The sequence below is a fragment of the Scomber scombrus genome, chromosome 4, assembly GCF_963691925.1.
Source record: "Scomber scombrus chromosome 4, fScoSco1.1, whole genome shotgun sequence".
Taxonomy (NCBI): Eukaryota; Metazoa; Chordata; class Actinopteri; order Scombriformes; family Scombridae; genus Scomber; species Scomber scombrus.
This window is the reverse complement of record NC_084973.1, coordinates 27,795,630-27,812,943: the sequence shown is the minus strand read 5'-3', so window position 1 is coordinate 27,812,943 and position 17,314 is coordinate 27,795,630. Positions and strand designations below refer to the sequence as shown.

The 17,314-nt window shown below is 37.1% G+C and overlaps 1 protein-coding gene across 2 annotated transcripts in view; it reads right to left on the bottom strand.

The window, feature by feature from the left end:
- LOC133979089 (phospholipid-transporting ATPase ID-like) overlaps window positions 1-17,314 on the bottom strand; it is a 49,932-nt gene that overhangs the window by 27,427 nt on the left and 5,191 nt on the right. Inside the window, exons 1-3 of one of the 2 annotated variants that reach the window (XM_062417527.1) lie at window positions 14,626-14,719; window positions 5,162-5,249; window positions 3,830-3,888 (exon numbers count right to left, since the gene is read on the bottom strand). In XM_062417527.1, coding sequence (XP_062273511.1) covers window positions 3,830-3,888; window positions 5,162-5,204 — 102 coding nt within the window. In that variant the 5' untranslated portion in view covers window positions 5,205-5,249; window positions 14,626-14,719. Of the gene's footprint in view, window positions 1-3,829; window positions 3,889-5,161; window positions 5,250-14,625; window positions 14,720-17,314 lie in introns of those variants that run through there. The other variant, XM_062417525.1, reaches the window with a different exon arrangement.

The following is a 17,314-nucleotide window of genomic DNA, read 5'->3' as shown; positions in this document are numbered from 1 at the left end:
AAGTTTGTTAAAATGTACATATTGTATTTTTGTTGGTTTTATGTCATTTCAAATGATATTTGCAACATGTTTTACCAAAGGTAAGACTGAATGCTCCTGAAAATGTCAAATGGTGTAACCACAAAAGAATGATAAACCCATGGACACAAAAAACGTAATTGACCCATAAACATTGATATGACCATGTGCTTTCAATTAAATATAATTGTTTTCATATGCAGTTTAACTAATCATATAAAAATGGGAAAATATAGTTTACTTTCAATCTTTTCACAATTTTTTTTGCTCAGGACAGTCAGGATTATCTGTTAAGTATTAATATTTTTGCACAGGTTGTAAAAAGAATTAGTGAAAGTATTCATACTGTCATGTATTAAGGAGAATTGGAAAATACTTTTATTTCGAAGGTCTTGGAAGGGATGTATTGGGCTGTAATGTGCTGTCATTGTTGTTGAACATTGTTGTCTAGACACAAAAAGTTATTTTTGAGAAACATTATTTTCTCTTCCATTTTCTCTTCCTCCTCTGATGCATTTTACTGAGTATTACCAACCACAACTGTTACGTAAGTGTGTGAAACCCGAAACACATTGCATATCGGTTTTTCAGTTGATACATTCTTACACACACACACACACACACACACACACACACACACACACACACACACACACACACACACACACACACACACACACACACACACACACACACACACAGACATTACAACACATCCTGAAAATATTCATGATCAACCAACACTAATACTTGCTAAAAATGTATTACTTTCTGTATGTTGTTAATGTTGTAAATAAGTTGTCTTGCAGTAATTCTTACTTTCATGGAGGTTATAATGTTCAGTTTATGTTAACTTTAAAGAAATGTTGATTCAACTTTACGGTCATTTTTGGAGGCTGTACTCTGTGGTTTCTAATAATGTAATTTTTTGTATGGATGACATTGTTATTCTAAAAAGAGTGGATTGTTTGCCTGAGAACGCTTTGAGGTAAAAAGGAGGTCAAAAACTCTCCCTGGATGTATCTACGTAGTCTAAAATGTTGAGGTTAAAGAGAGGTTCTTTAAAGACCCAAACAGAACCACAGAGCAAAAATATCCTTAAAAAGAGTTAATCATGTGGGTTCTGGCTTTGTGAATCCTCATGGGAACTCTTTTTTAAGTTGGTCTCTCAGTGGTTTCCTTGTGGCCGCAATGTGAAGAATCCTTCAAAGTCCTCTGCAGCTGTTTAATCTGGTGAGTAGATCCAGAAGTTGGCCCTCCCAGGATAAATCAGCATCAATACAGTTTTAATGCACGGGACTTAATGATGCGAAAAGGTCCACGAGGCTTATAAGGGAAAAAAAACTTTGTGGTGTCTGAATTTAGAGCAAAGTGGGACATCTGAACTTGTGTTTAGTATCTTTACTCTGAAGTGGAAACCATCCAGCGGCTGTTTGTCGGTGTATGACGCTGGGGCATGCCTAACTATCCAAACAAGTTCAATTAAAACAGAATTATGTTTGACCTAACACGCCATTGGAAAGTGATGATGTTAGAGCCCTGGATTCTACTGCTCTAATTAAGGACACATGTAAAACCAGGAGGAAGATGTTTTAATCTTTGTGTCTTGACTGTTCCTTCTTTCCTCCCTTACTTCCTTCCGTCTGTCCTTTCTCCCTCCCTCCTTCCTTTCCTCCCTTCCTCCCTCCTTTCCTTCCTTCCTTCTTCCTCCCTTCCTTCCTTCCTTTCCTTCCTTCTTCCTCCCTTCCTTCCTTCCTTCCTTTCCTTCCTTCCTTCCTCCCTCCCTTCCGTCTTCCTCCCTTCCTTCATTGACTCAAGGATAACAGGAGGGTTAAAGGTAGGAACGGACTTTAATACCTGCAGTTATCGACTGATTCACGCATATTCTTCTTATGCTTGTGAGTAGACAGCAGGATATATCGGTCGATATTGACCTCATCACAGATATATCAGTATCAGTGTTCATGCTGTCCGATATGTGCTAATACAATTTTTAAAAAAAAGATAGGTTAGTAGGATACATTTTACGAATATTGAACCCTTTTTCCTAATTTAAGTATAATACATATTAAACTTCCAGTGAAGGTTACGGTTTCAGTGTGATGGTGAAAATGTTATTTATTTTAAATTGTAAAATATCAAGGACTCCAGTACATGTTTTTGTGTGTTTGGTGACCACATGAAAAAAGTGTGTGTATTTATATATTCTGTATATTTAAAACTATCAGCTGATAAATCGATATCAGAATTCTTTTCCTCCCTAATATCAATATCGGCATCGGCCCTCAAAAATGCAGTATCAGTCGTGCTCTACTAGTGACCTGCGTTGTTTAGACAAACATAAACATAGTCCTGTCCTGGACTCAAACTCATGACCTCGGACTCGGGAGACAGGCGTGCTACCAATAAAGCTAAAAGTCATGATTGTTAATGTCTGTCATCAGGACAACTTTGAAGTATCGGGAGGTGAAGTTCATTCACCGAGCAGCACTATGCCTGCTGGTTACTGTAACACCGTCATGAGTGAATGTTGATGCATTATTGTATGCAAATGAAGTGTGTTTGTGCAGAATAGATGGGACAATAGATGAGTTGGTGTTCGGGGAAGGAGGCGAGAGGTTGGCCCAGCTATAAAAAACAAAAGCCCGGCCAGTGACTTTCCTCTGGCGCCGCTGCTGCTCGTGGGAGGCTTTCGCTGTGTGCCAGGTGGGTCTTATCAGGAGGCTGAAAGCTCTGGTCAGCTGGACTGTGCCTTCCATGTCACTTTATCACTGGATCTCTTCACTAACAACACCGCCCACAGATTTAAGATTTTGTCCTGGCTGTAAATATTTAAATACACAATCGGGGGCGGGGGAGGGGAAATGAGTGTTTATACCCTTTGTAAGTATTTTTCCACTATAGTTGTATCTCCTTGCAGCCATTAGGAAGATTATTTTATCTAAAAAATTCAAATCAAAAGGGGAAAAAAAGAATGTTTTCTATTTTGTAGCACAATTATAAGATTTCCTATCTCCAATTTCAGCTTTCAGTTTTATTTTTCATGTTCAAATTCTTATGAAATTATATAATTTAAGTCATATGTTTCTTCCTACATTTGCCTTTATGTATATTTATGCTTATGTGTATTATGTATCTAGTTATGAATTTATGGATGTGTGTATACTTTTTCATATATTCTTTGTCTTTGCTTTGACTATTTTATCACTATATTTATTAATTTGGCTTGTATTTGGTCTTTTATTCGTTTTTTGGGTTTTTAGTTTTTTTTAAAGTGAAATACAAATAAGGTTTATTATTATTGTTTTTAATTTGTCATTTTTCCATAATGGCCACCTTTCAATTTCTTGTCATTTTAAACATGTTATCTTCTTTAATTTTCCATTTTCGGTTTAAAATATCCTCCATACAGATTTAGCAGACATGGACACTGCTATTTCATGTCTGCTGCTCTCGACAATGCAACGTTACAGCACTAAAATAAGTTAGCCATGATTCTGTCTATTCTTCTCTCTGAAATGTAATTGTTGTGAGTTTAACCCTCGACAGCAGGAACACAAGAGCAGAAACTGGAGAGACTCAGTGTAAACTCAGTTGACTTTGGCTGATGTCCAGTCTGCTGATAAGAGCCAGACACTCATGTAGCAAGACACGCCCATCCAGAGTGTTTTCTCCATTAATGTCATTATACTGACTCGATGTCTGGGTAGTAAACTGTTGTGTCTAAGATACAGCTGCTTCTACATCCGCTGCACATCCCCGACTCTATTTTAGTAGGCAATGACAAAAACATGCGCATGTTTATACTTACAGCGTATCGAAAAGAAAGGTTGTACTCTCGGTCGTTAGCACGGAGTCTCCTCTCCAACTCTGATGAGAAAAGACAAGGACATGATTATTATTGATTTACATGAAATGTCTGTTTATGTTAAGCTTTCTTCTAATTAAAAGTTGTATCCAACACATTTCATATTACCAATGTACAGTAAGAACAACACTTAACCTCAGTAGCGCTACCCAATGAGAGGAACACAAAGATTTACTTTATGTTTAGCTCTCATTTTAAGCACTAAACATAAACATTTATTTCTTTGACATGCTGTTTTTATTGGGCTCATTATTTATAGTTTCCATACTAAAATCAGTTATCTTAAACGTATCAGTGTATACTTTTAATATCAAAAATCATGACACTGAGTTGGCCCCCAGTTCGGAGTTCCAAAAAGAAAGTTAAAAGAAACTTAATTCAACATCATAAATGGCCAATTCTCACTATTTGCATATACTTGCTATATATTGTAGAAAAAGCTTCAATGCTGTCAAGACCAAGTAATTAAACAGTGAAATCACCCTTTTTTGTACTTTAAATACTTCTAATTGTTTTTTACTTTGTGTGATTAAATCCCTTGATTATGTCCACAAATGAATGAAGCGCTACATTTTTAAACTCTTCCTAACCTTAAACAAGCTCTGCCACTGCCTTAACATAACTACACGGTCACCCATAAAGTTGGAATAATTTTGTTGTCAGACACATTCCTCTTTTTATTTTCTATTTATACACACCAGTAATCACCTTTGACCAGGTATAATGAGATTGATCAATACAATTTTGAGAATATATACACTTCAAGAATAAATCACATTTTCACAATCATTTCTTGGAAAGAGGTGAAAAATATTTTATTCCAACTTCATGGGCGACGTGTATAAAAAAGTGAAATAATGTTTAATATAAGTGGATATTAAACGGAAAGATCAGATATTGAAAAACATTACCACAAAAATACCCCAGCTGTCAATGAACATTTTACTCGTGTTCAGTATCAACATTTACTCATAATATTTAATAGAAAATGTAATTGTGGCAGCATTTCTTCCAAACTGTATTTTCTGTTGCAATTGAATATAATATAATATATAATATAATATAATATAATGAATTAGTAAGAGACAGGTTAAGTGATCATTATTGTCTTGCAGCAGGAAATACAACTTTTGAGTCCTGCCAGTCCAAATAGCTTTGACTGGCAGGACTGACATTAAAAAAGGCTCTTAACCTTCACACATTTTGCACATTTCATAAAATTGCAGCAGTAGTTTCAGTATTTGAAAACTGATCTTCTTGCTGGTCAAAGCTTACCTCTCTCTTTCTTCCTGGCACAGTCCAGGCCAAAGAACGACATCTTCTCTTCCTCGTCTTCCCTCTGCTATCTATCCATCATCCTAATCTGTGAGGATAGAAAGAGAGAAAGCTTTTACCTCCTAACTGGATAAATGTTCAATCTGAGTCACCCCACATCTCCTATACCAGGAACTAAATGCCAACAGCTCTGACTGTTCATCACCTTTCTCCAGGAAACTGAGAGTTTCGCTGTTTGAGTGGAGGAAGACTGCATGCCAGCCAGCTGCCATTAAACCATTTTCCGTAATGTACCCTATGAGGTAATCATTCCCCAGTCCTATAACTAAGGTTTAAAAAGCAGTCTCTCAGTTCCCGGTATAGTTGCTTTTAAAATAAAGCTGATGGGAAAAAAGGTTTTAGACCAAATGCAGAACAACCTCAGTATGATCGGGACATTTCATTTTAAAAGGAACAATATATGCATGTGTGGTGTTGGAGGAGGAATAAAAGGAGGAGTGCCCAGTATCCGAATGGTCATTGCGTGTCCCTGATTCAATTCCAGCCACGAATCCTTGTTTCCGCCCTGTTTCCTGTCCTCCTCACTGTGTAATAAAGGCAAGCATTTCTTAAAAAACAAAAACATGAAGAAAAGAGGAGGAATGGAAAGCCTCTATCTTGTTTCACAGTCATGGTTTTTACTCTGTTTGTATTTACTTTACGATTGCTCTTCAAAATGAGAGAGCGAGAGAGTCCACTTTGGTTTTTTAAACGTTCCTTCTTACTCCAGGTTTGCATCAGCCTTCAGCCTCTTAATGTTTTTCCCATGTAGGGCAGAGTGACTCAGAGGGAGGCTCCGCACTCAGGCCAGGCATCCACTCGTTAAGTTATCTACACATGCGGTCACCAAGGAACTCAAGAGAGAGTAAGAGCTCAGACCCATGATGAACCACGTCTGGGCCTCTGTGGTCTGTTTCAGCCGAGTGACGGCGAGACCGAAAATTGGCTTGTGGTGCGTCGCTGCTGTTTTAGTGGCTTCTCTAAATCATCTCAGTCAGCTGTCAAACACTGATGAGCTTTTAGTCTAATTAAATAAGTTTTAGTTATAAATAAGGTCGAGCTTAGAGAACAGATTTGTTTAGATAAAAGCTGCAGAGATCTGGGAGGGTTAACAAAAACAACAAGAAGTGATAGAGTGAAGTTAACCTTCCTGTTGTCTTTCTGTCGACTGTGCTACTTTTATCCTCCCAGGTCAAAACTGACCCAGTTTGGTTTGCATGAGGTATAAATTATCACCCAATTCTTTGTTTGACCTTTTTAGCCAACCTCACTCCAACTAATTACCACAGGTTTTACACATATATTTTGGACATTATGGTCAAAAGGCCTCATTTAACCCTTACATTCTGCTCAGGGTCAAATCTGACCCCATTTCAGAGCTGTAAAAACACCATAAAAACATTTCGTTCAGCTGGACTTTACCTAATGTGAATGAAAATGGAAATAAAATGCATTTTTGTTTTGTTTTTGTGCAGCTGATTCACATTTTTATATGTGCAAATGTAGAAGTTTGACCTGTGTTTATCAAAAGATCAACATTCAAACATGTTCATCATATTCTATAAAATGATATCCTGGACCATAAAATAGTGATTGTGAATGTCTTTTTTTCTACATGATTAATCAAAAAGAAGGATTAATCAAACTGATGGGGGAATTTATCAATGTGTATTGGTGTAGAGACTAATTATGGGTGAGACGCTGCAAATAGCTTGTTCAGATAACTATGGGTAAGGGAGCTGGTAGAGTTTGTGACGGCCTTTCTGTTGCAGGTACATGCCGACTGGGAGCACCTTGGCACTTTGCTGCTAGTCATAGTCATATAAAAGCTGCCACCTAAGTCCTCCAGAGTGTCTTGTATGTTTAATGGATGCATTAATATTAAAGTGACTCCTGATGATTATCATATTTGCAGTGGCGATGTTAGTTTGTCTGTTTCTCATTATTAAAACCACATTTCCCATAAACCCTCTTGCTCCTGGATGACACTCCTCATTTCCTTTCTAGAGATGGTTAAGTCCTTCTGTGAGTGTTTTTTGTTGAGTAGAATTGGGGATTTGTTTGAGAAAATGACTCAAGACCATGTCATGCCAAAACTCAACAATGGGGAAAAAATGCAAGCCACCCTGCCGCCCCCAAAAAAACAAAAACCCCACTAAATGTTTATAAACTAAGAGGGGAATAGAAGTTAATTAAGTGCAAATGTAGTCATGAGTGAAGCAAAAAAAGGTCTGTGTTGAGCTCAGTCCTCCAGCCCATGTCAAGGATATAGGAAACTGTGTGTTTTTTATAAGCTCCCAACCCTCGACGTTGGTTGCCAAGGTGACGTAGGCGCTTGAGCTATAAATATCAGCCACATGCGTTTGTTGAAGAATGTGTGTGTTTTAACAGGAATGCCAAAGCTGTGGAAAAACACACACACACGACATACCATGACACGTGGGGTAGACAGAGTGAATGTTTTGTCTGCTTCATTGTTTTTGTGTGTCCTTCGGTGTGTGTGTGTATGTGTGTGTGTGTGTGTGTGTGTGTGTATGTGTGTGTGGGAGTGAATTCTCATGTTGGTTTACATGTGCAAACAATATTAACCCAACTATAAAAAGACAGCAGATGCACGCACACACACACACACACACACACACACACACACAAACACACACACACACACACACACACACACACACACACACACACACAGAGAGAGAGAGACACTCGTAAAGTCCCACTATGAATCCACCTAACGCAAACAGTCCACCTATTCATTCACTCCTCAGCTCCACTAAATTAACCACCAAGTTTATTCCACAGCCAAACACCGTGTCATGTGACGCGTTACCGAGGGGCGTCTCCAGGCTGGTTAAAGGGAAAAAAGTGACATTTAAACTCATCGTGAGGATTTAGCGAGGCTTTAACATTGTTGAATGTCAAGCAATGTGCACTGATGAAATGTCAGGGAAGTGTTTTAGAGATGTTCACTGTTGGTTTTTAGAAGATACTCTGACTTTCCAGACTTTAACAACATACTGACACACCACACAGACCAAACCTGGATCAGAAAAATGAGTGATGGAAATGCCGGGGAGACTAAAACAGCTCTCAAGTAGTTGTAGTCTTCATTTCTTTTCTTTCTGTATCTTCTGAATTAGCAAACTATTCTCTTTTTGACATTTCGCAGGAAACTTTGATTAAGATTGTATCCTTTTAAGACACAAAAAACCCAACAATTGAACCTTTTATGAGGCGTTGTCTGTTTACAGAGCTTGATACTGCATAACATCATGCTTTAGAGCTACACTGATGCCAAAAACTAAATTAAAAGACAAATCATGGAGCCCACAACAAAATGATGAAAACTGTAACATGTGTGGTTTGTTCCTTTCAGCTCATTAAACTACCAATTACAACTAATTTCGGACACTTAACAGAAGATTTGTGAATGCAGGTTGCAGAGTTTGAGATGTTTGGATGTAGTTTTTCTACAGTTTCATGCAGCTATTAACTTATTTTCTGTACAATATGTATTTATTCGGTGTTAATGGGGATTCATGCTGTACAAAATAGCTGCCTAAAACTACAAAAAGTACATTAAAATATCTAAAATTCAGCAGTATAGTTTAGCTGTGATGAAATGTGGTATGTAGTTAAATGACAGGTTCACAGTTTTTCAGGTCCCATATAAACATTGAATCAGGTTTTGCTCTCTGTAATCATTCCTCCTGTTCATACTTGCTGTTAGAAGTTCCCCTTTTAAATGCGCTTAAAGACGGGGGGACAAAAAAATCCACAGTCCTTGTTTATCTGAAGATAATATGAGGCTTTTAGACGCCTGAGCTGGTTAAAATAAATGTGTTCTTTGTGAGTTCTTTGTCTTGACAGAAAGCGTTTTCCATTACAAAAAGATTGAATTTGGCACTAAAAAGACAGCAACTTTGGAAGATACTGACTTCATTTGACTCATTTGGACGACTACAGCCTTATATTAGTATAAACAACTGTGGATTCTTCCCCATCACTTTACACAGTAAGTACATTATGGTCGGTATGAACAGGAGGAATGATTACAGCAAGAAAAACGTGTCAGTATTCAGTTTGTTACCTGACTAATATTAATTCCTTTAAAGATTAAAACCTTTAAATTTGCTATTTTGCCATGTAAGCACACCTAAAAACTGCTTAAAATTTGTAATGGACAAAACGCCATCCATGTGCTACTTGAGGTGTTAGAATTGGTTGTAAAATAGGTTATAAAGTAAAAAACAACGACCGTTTAAACCCACAGTGGAAAAAGATATGTGGGGAAAGTTTAATCAAAACATGGTGTGGTTTAAATTAAACCACCTTCACCACTACCAAAGATGCTTTGATGATGTCCTACTTCTGCAGCTCTGCACACGCGCTCACAAAGGTTTCCTCTGAGTCATTTTACCTTTTTAAAGTGGAGGCAACAAACACTGGAATTAATGTTTTTCCAGGCAAACAAAAGTGGGTAACACTATCCCAGTGTCACAGTCACCTGTGACTGGCTCCAGAGGTCAGAGGTCACACTGATGAATGGGTGTCTTGTCCGATTAGTGATCTCTGGTTTCTCAACTGAACACTGCTCTATTATCACAACTGAGCACTTGTTTGCAGTTGAAAGAAAGCACCTTTTCGTCTGAGTGCCTGTGTGTGTGTGCGTGTGTGTGTTTGTGCGTGTGTGTGTGTGTGTGTGTGTGTGTGTGTGTGTGTGTGTGTGTAGACATACTGTATCCCTCTGTATCAAAGTAGCTGAACAGCCCTTTAGTGTGTGTATGATAACAAAAAGGCTGATTTTCCTATTGCAACAACAGCTGATACTATAATTTAATGACTAGCTGTGGGTGAAATCTTTCATTACAATATAACTAATTCAGTATATTGTGATATAATTCTACCATCATGTTTTTGGTCTTATACAATGAATACCTGACACATTAAGGTAATTCATCACATTAATGATACAGCCTGTGAAACTCAATACTGCTATTATCAAAAATCATTTTCTTGTGAACCTTTAAAGGACTAGTTCAACATTTTGGGAAAATTCTTTGTGAGAGATGATTAATCTCATGTTAAGCATTAATAAGGTGCCTGGCTATAAAGACTGGAGTGTTTGTTCATTTAGAAGAAGAAGCAGTACTTGACGCCCTCTGAAACCACCAAATATAATCCTTACATCTCTGTTTGTGCTCAGGTTAAACAAACAAGATACAGCATGTTAAATACTGAGAGTTAAAGGTGCAACTATTAATCAGTTCATCAGTTTGCCTGTAAATAGAAAATGAAAGAGAAACTATTTTGATAATTCTGAAATCAGTGCCCGATTGCCGCAATTTACACTAAAACCGTAACCTACCGTAATTCCTCTTTCTCAGAGTGAAAATTTAGTGTGACTCAGACTTTCCAGGAATGTTACTATCTCTGATGTCCATTATGAATGAACGTCTATAAATCTGCTTCCTATTCATAGTTTTAAAAAAGTCATTTCTTATAACTCTTGCCTGAGGATCGTCACATTTACAAAGATTTGCTCAGTATCACAGTCATCCAGTGATCGCTGACAATACACATAAATACAGGAACCACTAATAGCTAATTCGACATATTTTTATGGTGCCAATCCACAAAAATAAAAAAAATGTAGGCTAAAAAACGATAAAAAAATGGGGTCTACAGTGTCATACTTTTAAAACTATGTATGTGTAAAAGGGGCAACATTTGTCATTTTTAATCACCATCAACAGCTCTGCTCTATCTGCTTTGAAACATGCAGCAGTTCAGCCCCACCTTAAGCCCAAATACCCAAGTTTAAGTTCAACAGCCCTGAGAAACTTGATCCACATCCAAACTACCCCTCTTATCAAAAAAATACACCAGTGCAATGACGTGTAACACCTCCCACCACCAGAGAGGAAAAGAGAGCTCCGCTATACTCACAGTGTACAATGTACACAGTGTGGGTGTTGTATATATAAGATGAATAGAGCCACAACTACTTGAAACAACGGAGTAAAAGATAAAAAAAACTAGTTGCATAATAGTTTCCTTCAATCAGCCGACGCACTATAGTAAAAGATTAGAGGACAGCTGTTCGTTTTCCCTCAGCTTTTTCCTCTCCCTCTCTCTGTGTGTGTTTTGTCTAACAGCAAACAGATAAATGAAACCTATTTTCAACAAGCAGAAAAGAAAGGTGAGCAGAGGTGAAAGAGATATTTACTGTTTCCAAGATGAGGGAAAAAAAGGGATTGAAGGGGGATAATTTGCTATATGTTGTTACAGCAGAAAGAGCTTTACGTACATTTGAAGAGCTTCTCAGGCTACGACCATGACAGGAAACATTATTATTAGTAAGAACACCACATTATTTAATAACTCAAAATAATGCACTTTCACTTCATAATGTACTCCTGCTATATGAACACATTTCCCTCTATAACTTACTACATCTTGAGGTGGTTATTACAAAATACAGGATTAATAAATGTAATATTATGGTGGACACATACTCTATGAAGTTTTAACAATCAGAAACCTTTACAGTTAATCCACGAGGAGCTTTTAAGTGTTTCTTTGGATCTTAAAATGAAAACTTTTGCTCAGCATTTCAAAACTCACCAGCCAAAGTTTTCTGTTGTATCTCTATCAACAGGTACTTGTCTTATCAGGGTGTAAGCTAATTATAGCTCCCATGTAGGCACTGTAGTCTTCAGAGACTCTGAGCAAGAAAAGATAATACAGGAATAAGAGAGTAAAGCTTTGTAATAATAATTAACTGATGACTTGATTGAAAAATTAAATAAATCTAAAACTATTTTCAAGCAAAAAATGGCAAAAAAACATGTGATGACTTCAGCTTCTCAAATGACAGAATTGGCCACTTTTCCTTGTCTTAGTTTATATTAAGTTGACCATCTTGAGATTTTAGACAAAATGAGGCACACCATGTTCAAAACATTTCCCACAAAGTGTGACATGTTTATTTTTTTTGGTGTTTTTGTGAATTCCTTCGAAAAATCCCTGAGGATGTGAATCACACAGCACATCCTGTATTGTCAACGAATACTTCAGATCATTGGTCAACACGGCTAATACCACTGTATAATAGAAAGCAGAGGGAAAAAAAACATTGTACAGTATGCCTGATAATCAAGCTGGATCAAAGCTTTCACTATGTAAAGTTGATAATTTAGTGGTATACTTGATTGTTGGATACTTAATTGTGTGTTTATGTTTTTTGAACAAATCCGCCTCCAGATTTCAATCCAGTAATGTTTTCACGGTATCTGTACTCAACAAAGGCAGGAAAGGACCATTGATAACAAGTTCTCACTAATTGCTCTTAACAACAACTTCTGTGGAAAACCGGACTTACGCCTCATTTTAAAAAGAAAGGCTGTGAGTTAACTAATGTTTTTAGATTCAAAATTCAATGGTTGCAATCCGATACAAAGTCACAAAGGAAAGGCAGAAAGAACTGATGTGAAGTCCTGTCCATGTGAGCTGTAAGTGTTTCTACTCAGATATTCAAAACTTAGAGTATTTAAAACATCATTAGTTACATTACATTAAATAAATCTCTTTTAAAACTGCTTTATGTTATGAAAAAGTATTTAACAGTGATGCATTTAAGAAAAAAATGTGGCTTTTTAGTCAATCATGAAAAGGGTTTTGTAGGAAAACATGTTTATTGTCCTTAATGTGGGGTATAGAAAAGAGTTTAGTTTCGGTTTCAGTGCTCAAACCTCCCGGAAACATGCGGTCAAAGGAAGGAGGTCTTTAGATAAACCACAACCAGAGCTAGACTTCACAGGCCATGTTCACAACTGGTATTACAATGCGCCTTGGGTGATCCAATCAGAAGTGCACAGCTATGAGTAAAGATGTGAATTCATCCAAGACGCAGAGGACGAATTGAGATCCGACATACTTTTTAGCAGTGTGTACATGAATGTGTCCTGAGCCACGCTGACGGACCACCTACTCAACCGATGTTCTTTGCATAAAAGGAAGAACATTATTTTGTTTTTTATCTAAACTTTGCTTAAGTTTGTTATGTTTCGCTGCCTATAAGTTTTATTTTGTTATTCTAACATGTTCAAATAGATAAACCAAATGATACTAAGAACGTACTCAATCATGCACCAAATGCATCAACATTAAAGTGCAAAATAACATGGGGGAGTATGAAGTTAGCAGTATATCAGTGAACGTGGCTGTGCAGTATGTGTGTAGATAATGGGTGAGCCTAACCTAGAGGTATCCAAACTAGTCCATAAAGGTCTATAATGTGGCTGCAGGTTTTCATTCTAAAAAGCAGAAGTACACTAGGCAAGACTCATTTAATCAGCTGATCTCAGTCTTCAGACAGCTGATTGGTGAAATCATGTGTGCTCTTGATTGGTTGGAACAAAAACCAGCAGGCAAACGGCCCTTCATGGATTAGTTTAGACATCCCTGATCTAACCTGACCAGGTTATGTGGACTGACATTGAAGGTGGACCAGCTATACTGTGAATCTCAGTCGCTCCTAACAAGAGAAATGTCTGGCTGCTGAGTCTCAGTTTTGCTCTCCTCTGCATCACATTTGATCTTTGCAAACACAAAATGATGTATGTGTTAATCTGCATGTAGAGATGTGAGATCTGATCACATGTGGTCAATGGAGATGCATTCAAATGACGTATTAGTGCCCAAGACAAAGGTGTGAACATGGCCATAGACATAGTCACACAGTCATTGCAAATATTATTATCTTGCGGTTGATGCTAAATAAAAAATTGGTTTCACATAAATGACGTGCACTTATGCAGCAAAACCAGTCGCTATGTGTTTATGCACTGCAGTTTTTCATTTGTGTACAATACCTAAAACCATGATCATCATCATTTTTGTAATAATTACAGCTTTTATGAATTTTAAAGGCCAATAAATGATACTTTTAACCAGCTAATAGGTCAATATATTGGGGTCATCCCTATGTTCCCACAGCCCTATGTAATTATTCTAAGCTATTCTTTTTTCATTTATGAAAATGCTTGAAAGACAGGTGAAATTCTTTATTTTATTATTAAACTGAGGGAACATAAGGCTGTGGGAACATAAACACACTCCCAACATATCTGCTGGAATCACTTAATAAATACTAGTTACTCAATAACAAAGTTTTTTTGTCTTTTAAAACTCATTTGCATACCGTCGGTGCACAATGAACTGAGAATTAACAGACCAGAAACAATCCTTTGGAAAGGTAAACATTCATAAAAACCAGCTTTCATTATTACACTAATAAAAGAAAGTTGTATCTAGGTCAGTAAGTACTAAGTACAGTAATGAGTCAAACATTCACTTTAACAAGGGCTCTGGGTTTCACCTGCCCACAGTTGAACCGCAGCTCAGCTGAAACTCACACTCTTATTGTCTGAGCTCTGGGTCTTGGGTTTGTGGTGGAGGTCTGTACAGTTGCAGCTCAGAAACTCAATGTTGAACCAGTGTATGATGCTTACATACAGTTGGTATTCCTAGTACAAAAAACACACAGTGAAGAGACACAAGGTTGCACCTAGAACTGTCAAGTTGTGCTTTGAGTCACTGAATGGACGAGTGTCAACACTGTGTGTATAAACGAATCAGTATTAAAAACTGTAGAGTACCGAAATGTGCCAGCAAATGTCAATAAATCATCAGTTTTAGACAGTTTTGTTGTTCAGCTGCTTGTCTTTAGGCCACATGTAATATTTGAGATGTTTGGCTTCTTTTGTTAATGGAAATAATTTGAGAGAAAATGTTTGTTTTTAAAAAGTAAGGTATTGGAAAAAAGGTTTCACCTTGGTATTGATATGAAAACACAGGAAGCGTATTGACAATAAGAAATCTCTGCCAGGTGTGTCTCTCTTACAGGCAAGATTACAGCGAAGGATACAAACTTTTTAAATCTTGTATCGTGCCTAATTTTAGTGAATCATGACATATTGGGTATGGATTTAAGCTGGATTTAAGCTCTCGTTCAAGGTAAGATCAAAGTTTGCATGACACATTTTTGAGCCACAAAAAAGGCCGAAAATGTGGCCTGCAAAAGACTAGGAGTGAGGAGTCAGATGGTCATTGGTGTTATGAAGAAATATGTTTTTCAAAAATTGTGAATCACCGCAACAACAAGAGGTCATTGAGCAGACAGTCATGACAGTCATAAATATGCATTAAAAAATATTAGACTGATGGGCCCTTTGATATGTGAGATTGGCTGTGGACAAACACACACGACCATAATGCATAATGATAGCATAGAAAAACAGCAGTTTGTACTCAGATAGTTAGCTCACATCTTCTAATTTAACCATATTTGATCACAAATAGGACGTCGTCATTTGCAAAGCTAATGCAGGATAGATGAGAATAAATAAGAAACTCAAACAAATTAAATCAAAGTTTATATTTTTCCAAACCATGAATGACTTAGATAATTAAATAATAAGTGTTAGAAACAACTGAGAGTTCACTAACTTCAACTAATGATCATTTGTTTTATGCAAGCAGTTGAAGTACGTTTGGGTTTATGAGGCGAAGCAGCATTAGGTTTTGGTTTCCTGGGGTGGGAGGTGAGGGGTGAGGGTGAGAAAAAGAAAAAAACTTCAGTATCACGTTATAACGTGAAACTTATCTCGTTACTATTACATGAAACTTATAGTTTTACAACTCCTACACTTTCTCTGTACACCACAGCGTCACGAAACGGTCCCCGAGAGGGGCACACATCATGCCCTCTATTTGATGTGATTAGTTTCTTTCAGCTGTTAGAAGTGAGGCTCTATATGTGGTTAAAACATGCTGCAGCCATTTCATCCCACTATGAAAGCTACGGAGGGAGATTTGTCTGTGTGCACCCTAAAAGGAGTCAGAAGACCACAAACTGTGCACTCCTGAACGTGTGTGTTAGTGCTTGTGGACTGTGGTGACTCCTCCTACGTCAGATCAATGAATGATTGACCCTACCAAAAGAGGGTCAGAGTCATTCATCCTTCTGTATACAGCTGGATGAATGAGTCAGACCCTCTGTATACAGCCCCATCTTTCTCAGTGTAAGCATATTTATCACAGTATCGTCCACTGTGGTCAATAACAGCAGACTCTCATCATGTCTCAAGTACTTAATCAAACTTAATCAAATCATCGAAATGAGCAACACAGTTTCCTCATTCAGATATGAGTTTCACATTATAACGAGGTAAATTTCACATTATGACGTGACAAGTTTCACGTAATAACGAGTTACTGATGCTTTTTTCTTTTTCTGGTGTGGCAGCAATACGCTTCTGTATTTCTGTTCTCTTACTGTTCTACTTTTTTTTCTGTGTCACTGAACCACAGACATTATATCTGGTTCAGCATGGTGGCTTTTCTGCTTTTCTCAGCCTCAGCTAAGAACCTTGACCACAGGAGATACACATAAATTACACCAAACTTTATATTGTACATGGCTGCCACATTCCTGCAATTCGTCTGTATTCAGATTCGGATGGGAATATATGTAGCAAAATCAAGAAATTAACTCTAAATTTCAACCCCTGAAAAGCCAAATTTCATTTTTCATTAAAAGGAAGCAAAATCAGTCATGCAGCTGTAGTGCATTTGATTACTGCTTCTTCACTTCCCTCAGCATCAGATTTCCTGACAATATGACTGTATAATCAACTTCCATTTAACTTGCAAATAATACTGTGAATGAGGAAGTTTAATGGGTGAACTTGGCATCTTTTTTCTCACAGGGCATCTTGTTTCTCACAAACTCTTGTAATATGAAGTATGAAAATGGCGGAAAGTAGTTCCAATTTTTGTGCTGCTTCAAATGGTTTTTTCCCACCCTAACCAGAACAAGCATCTAGAAAACAATGAATACATATTGTGGTCATATTTAAACCATTCATATAATGAACATTATGCAAAATGTGGTCAATCAGCAGTTTCTGTGCAAAATAATCTGAAAAAACAGACATAATATTGTTTAAATTGTACTCATTTTCATAGTAAACAGATTATTTATTATAGTAAAGTTATAATATATATATTGTATATTATTTGTAGGTTATTATGCAGTGGTTT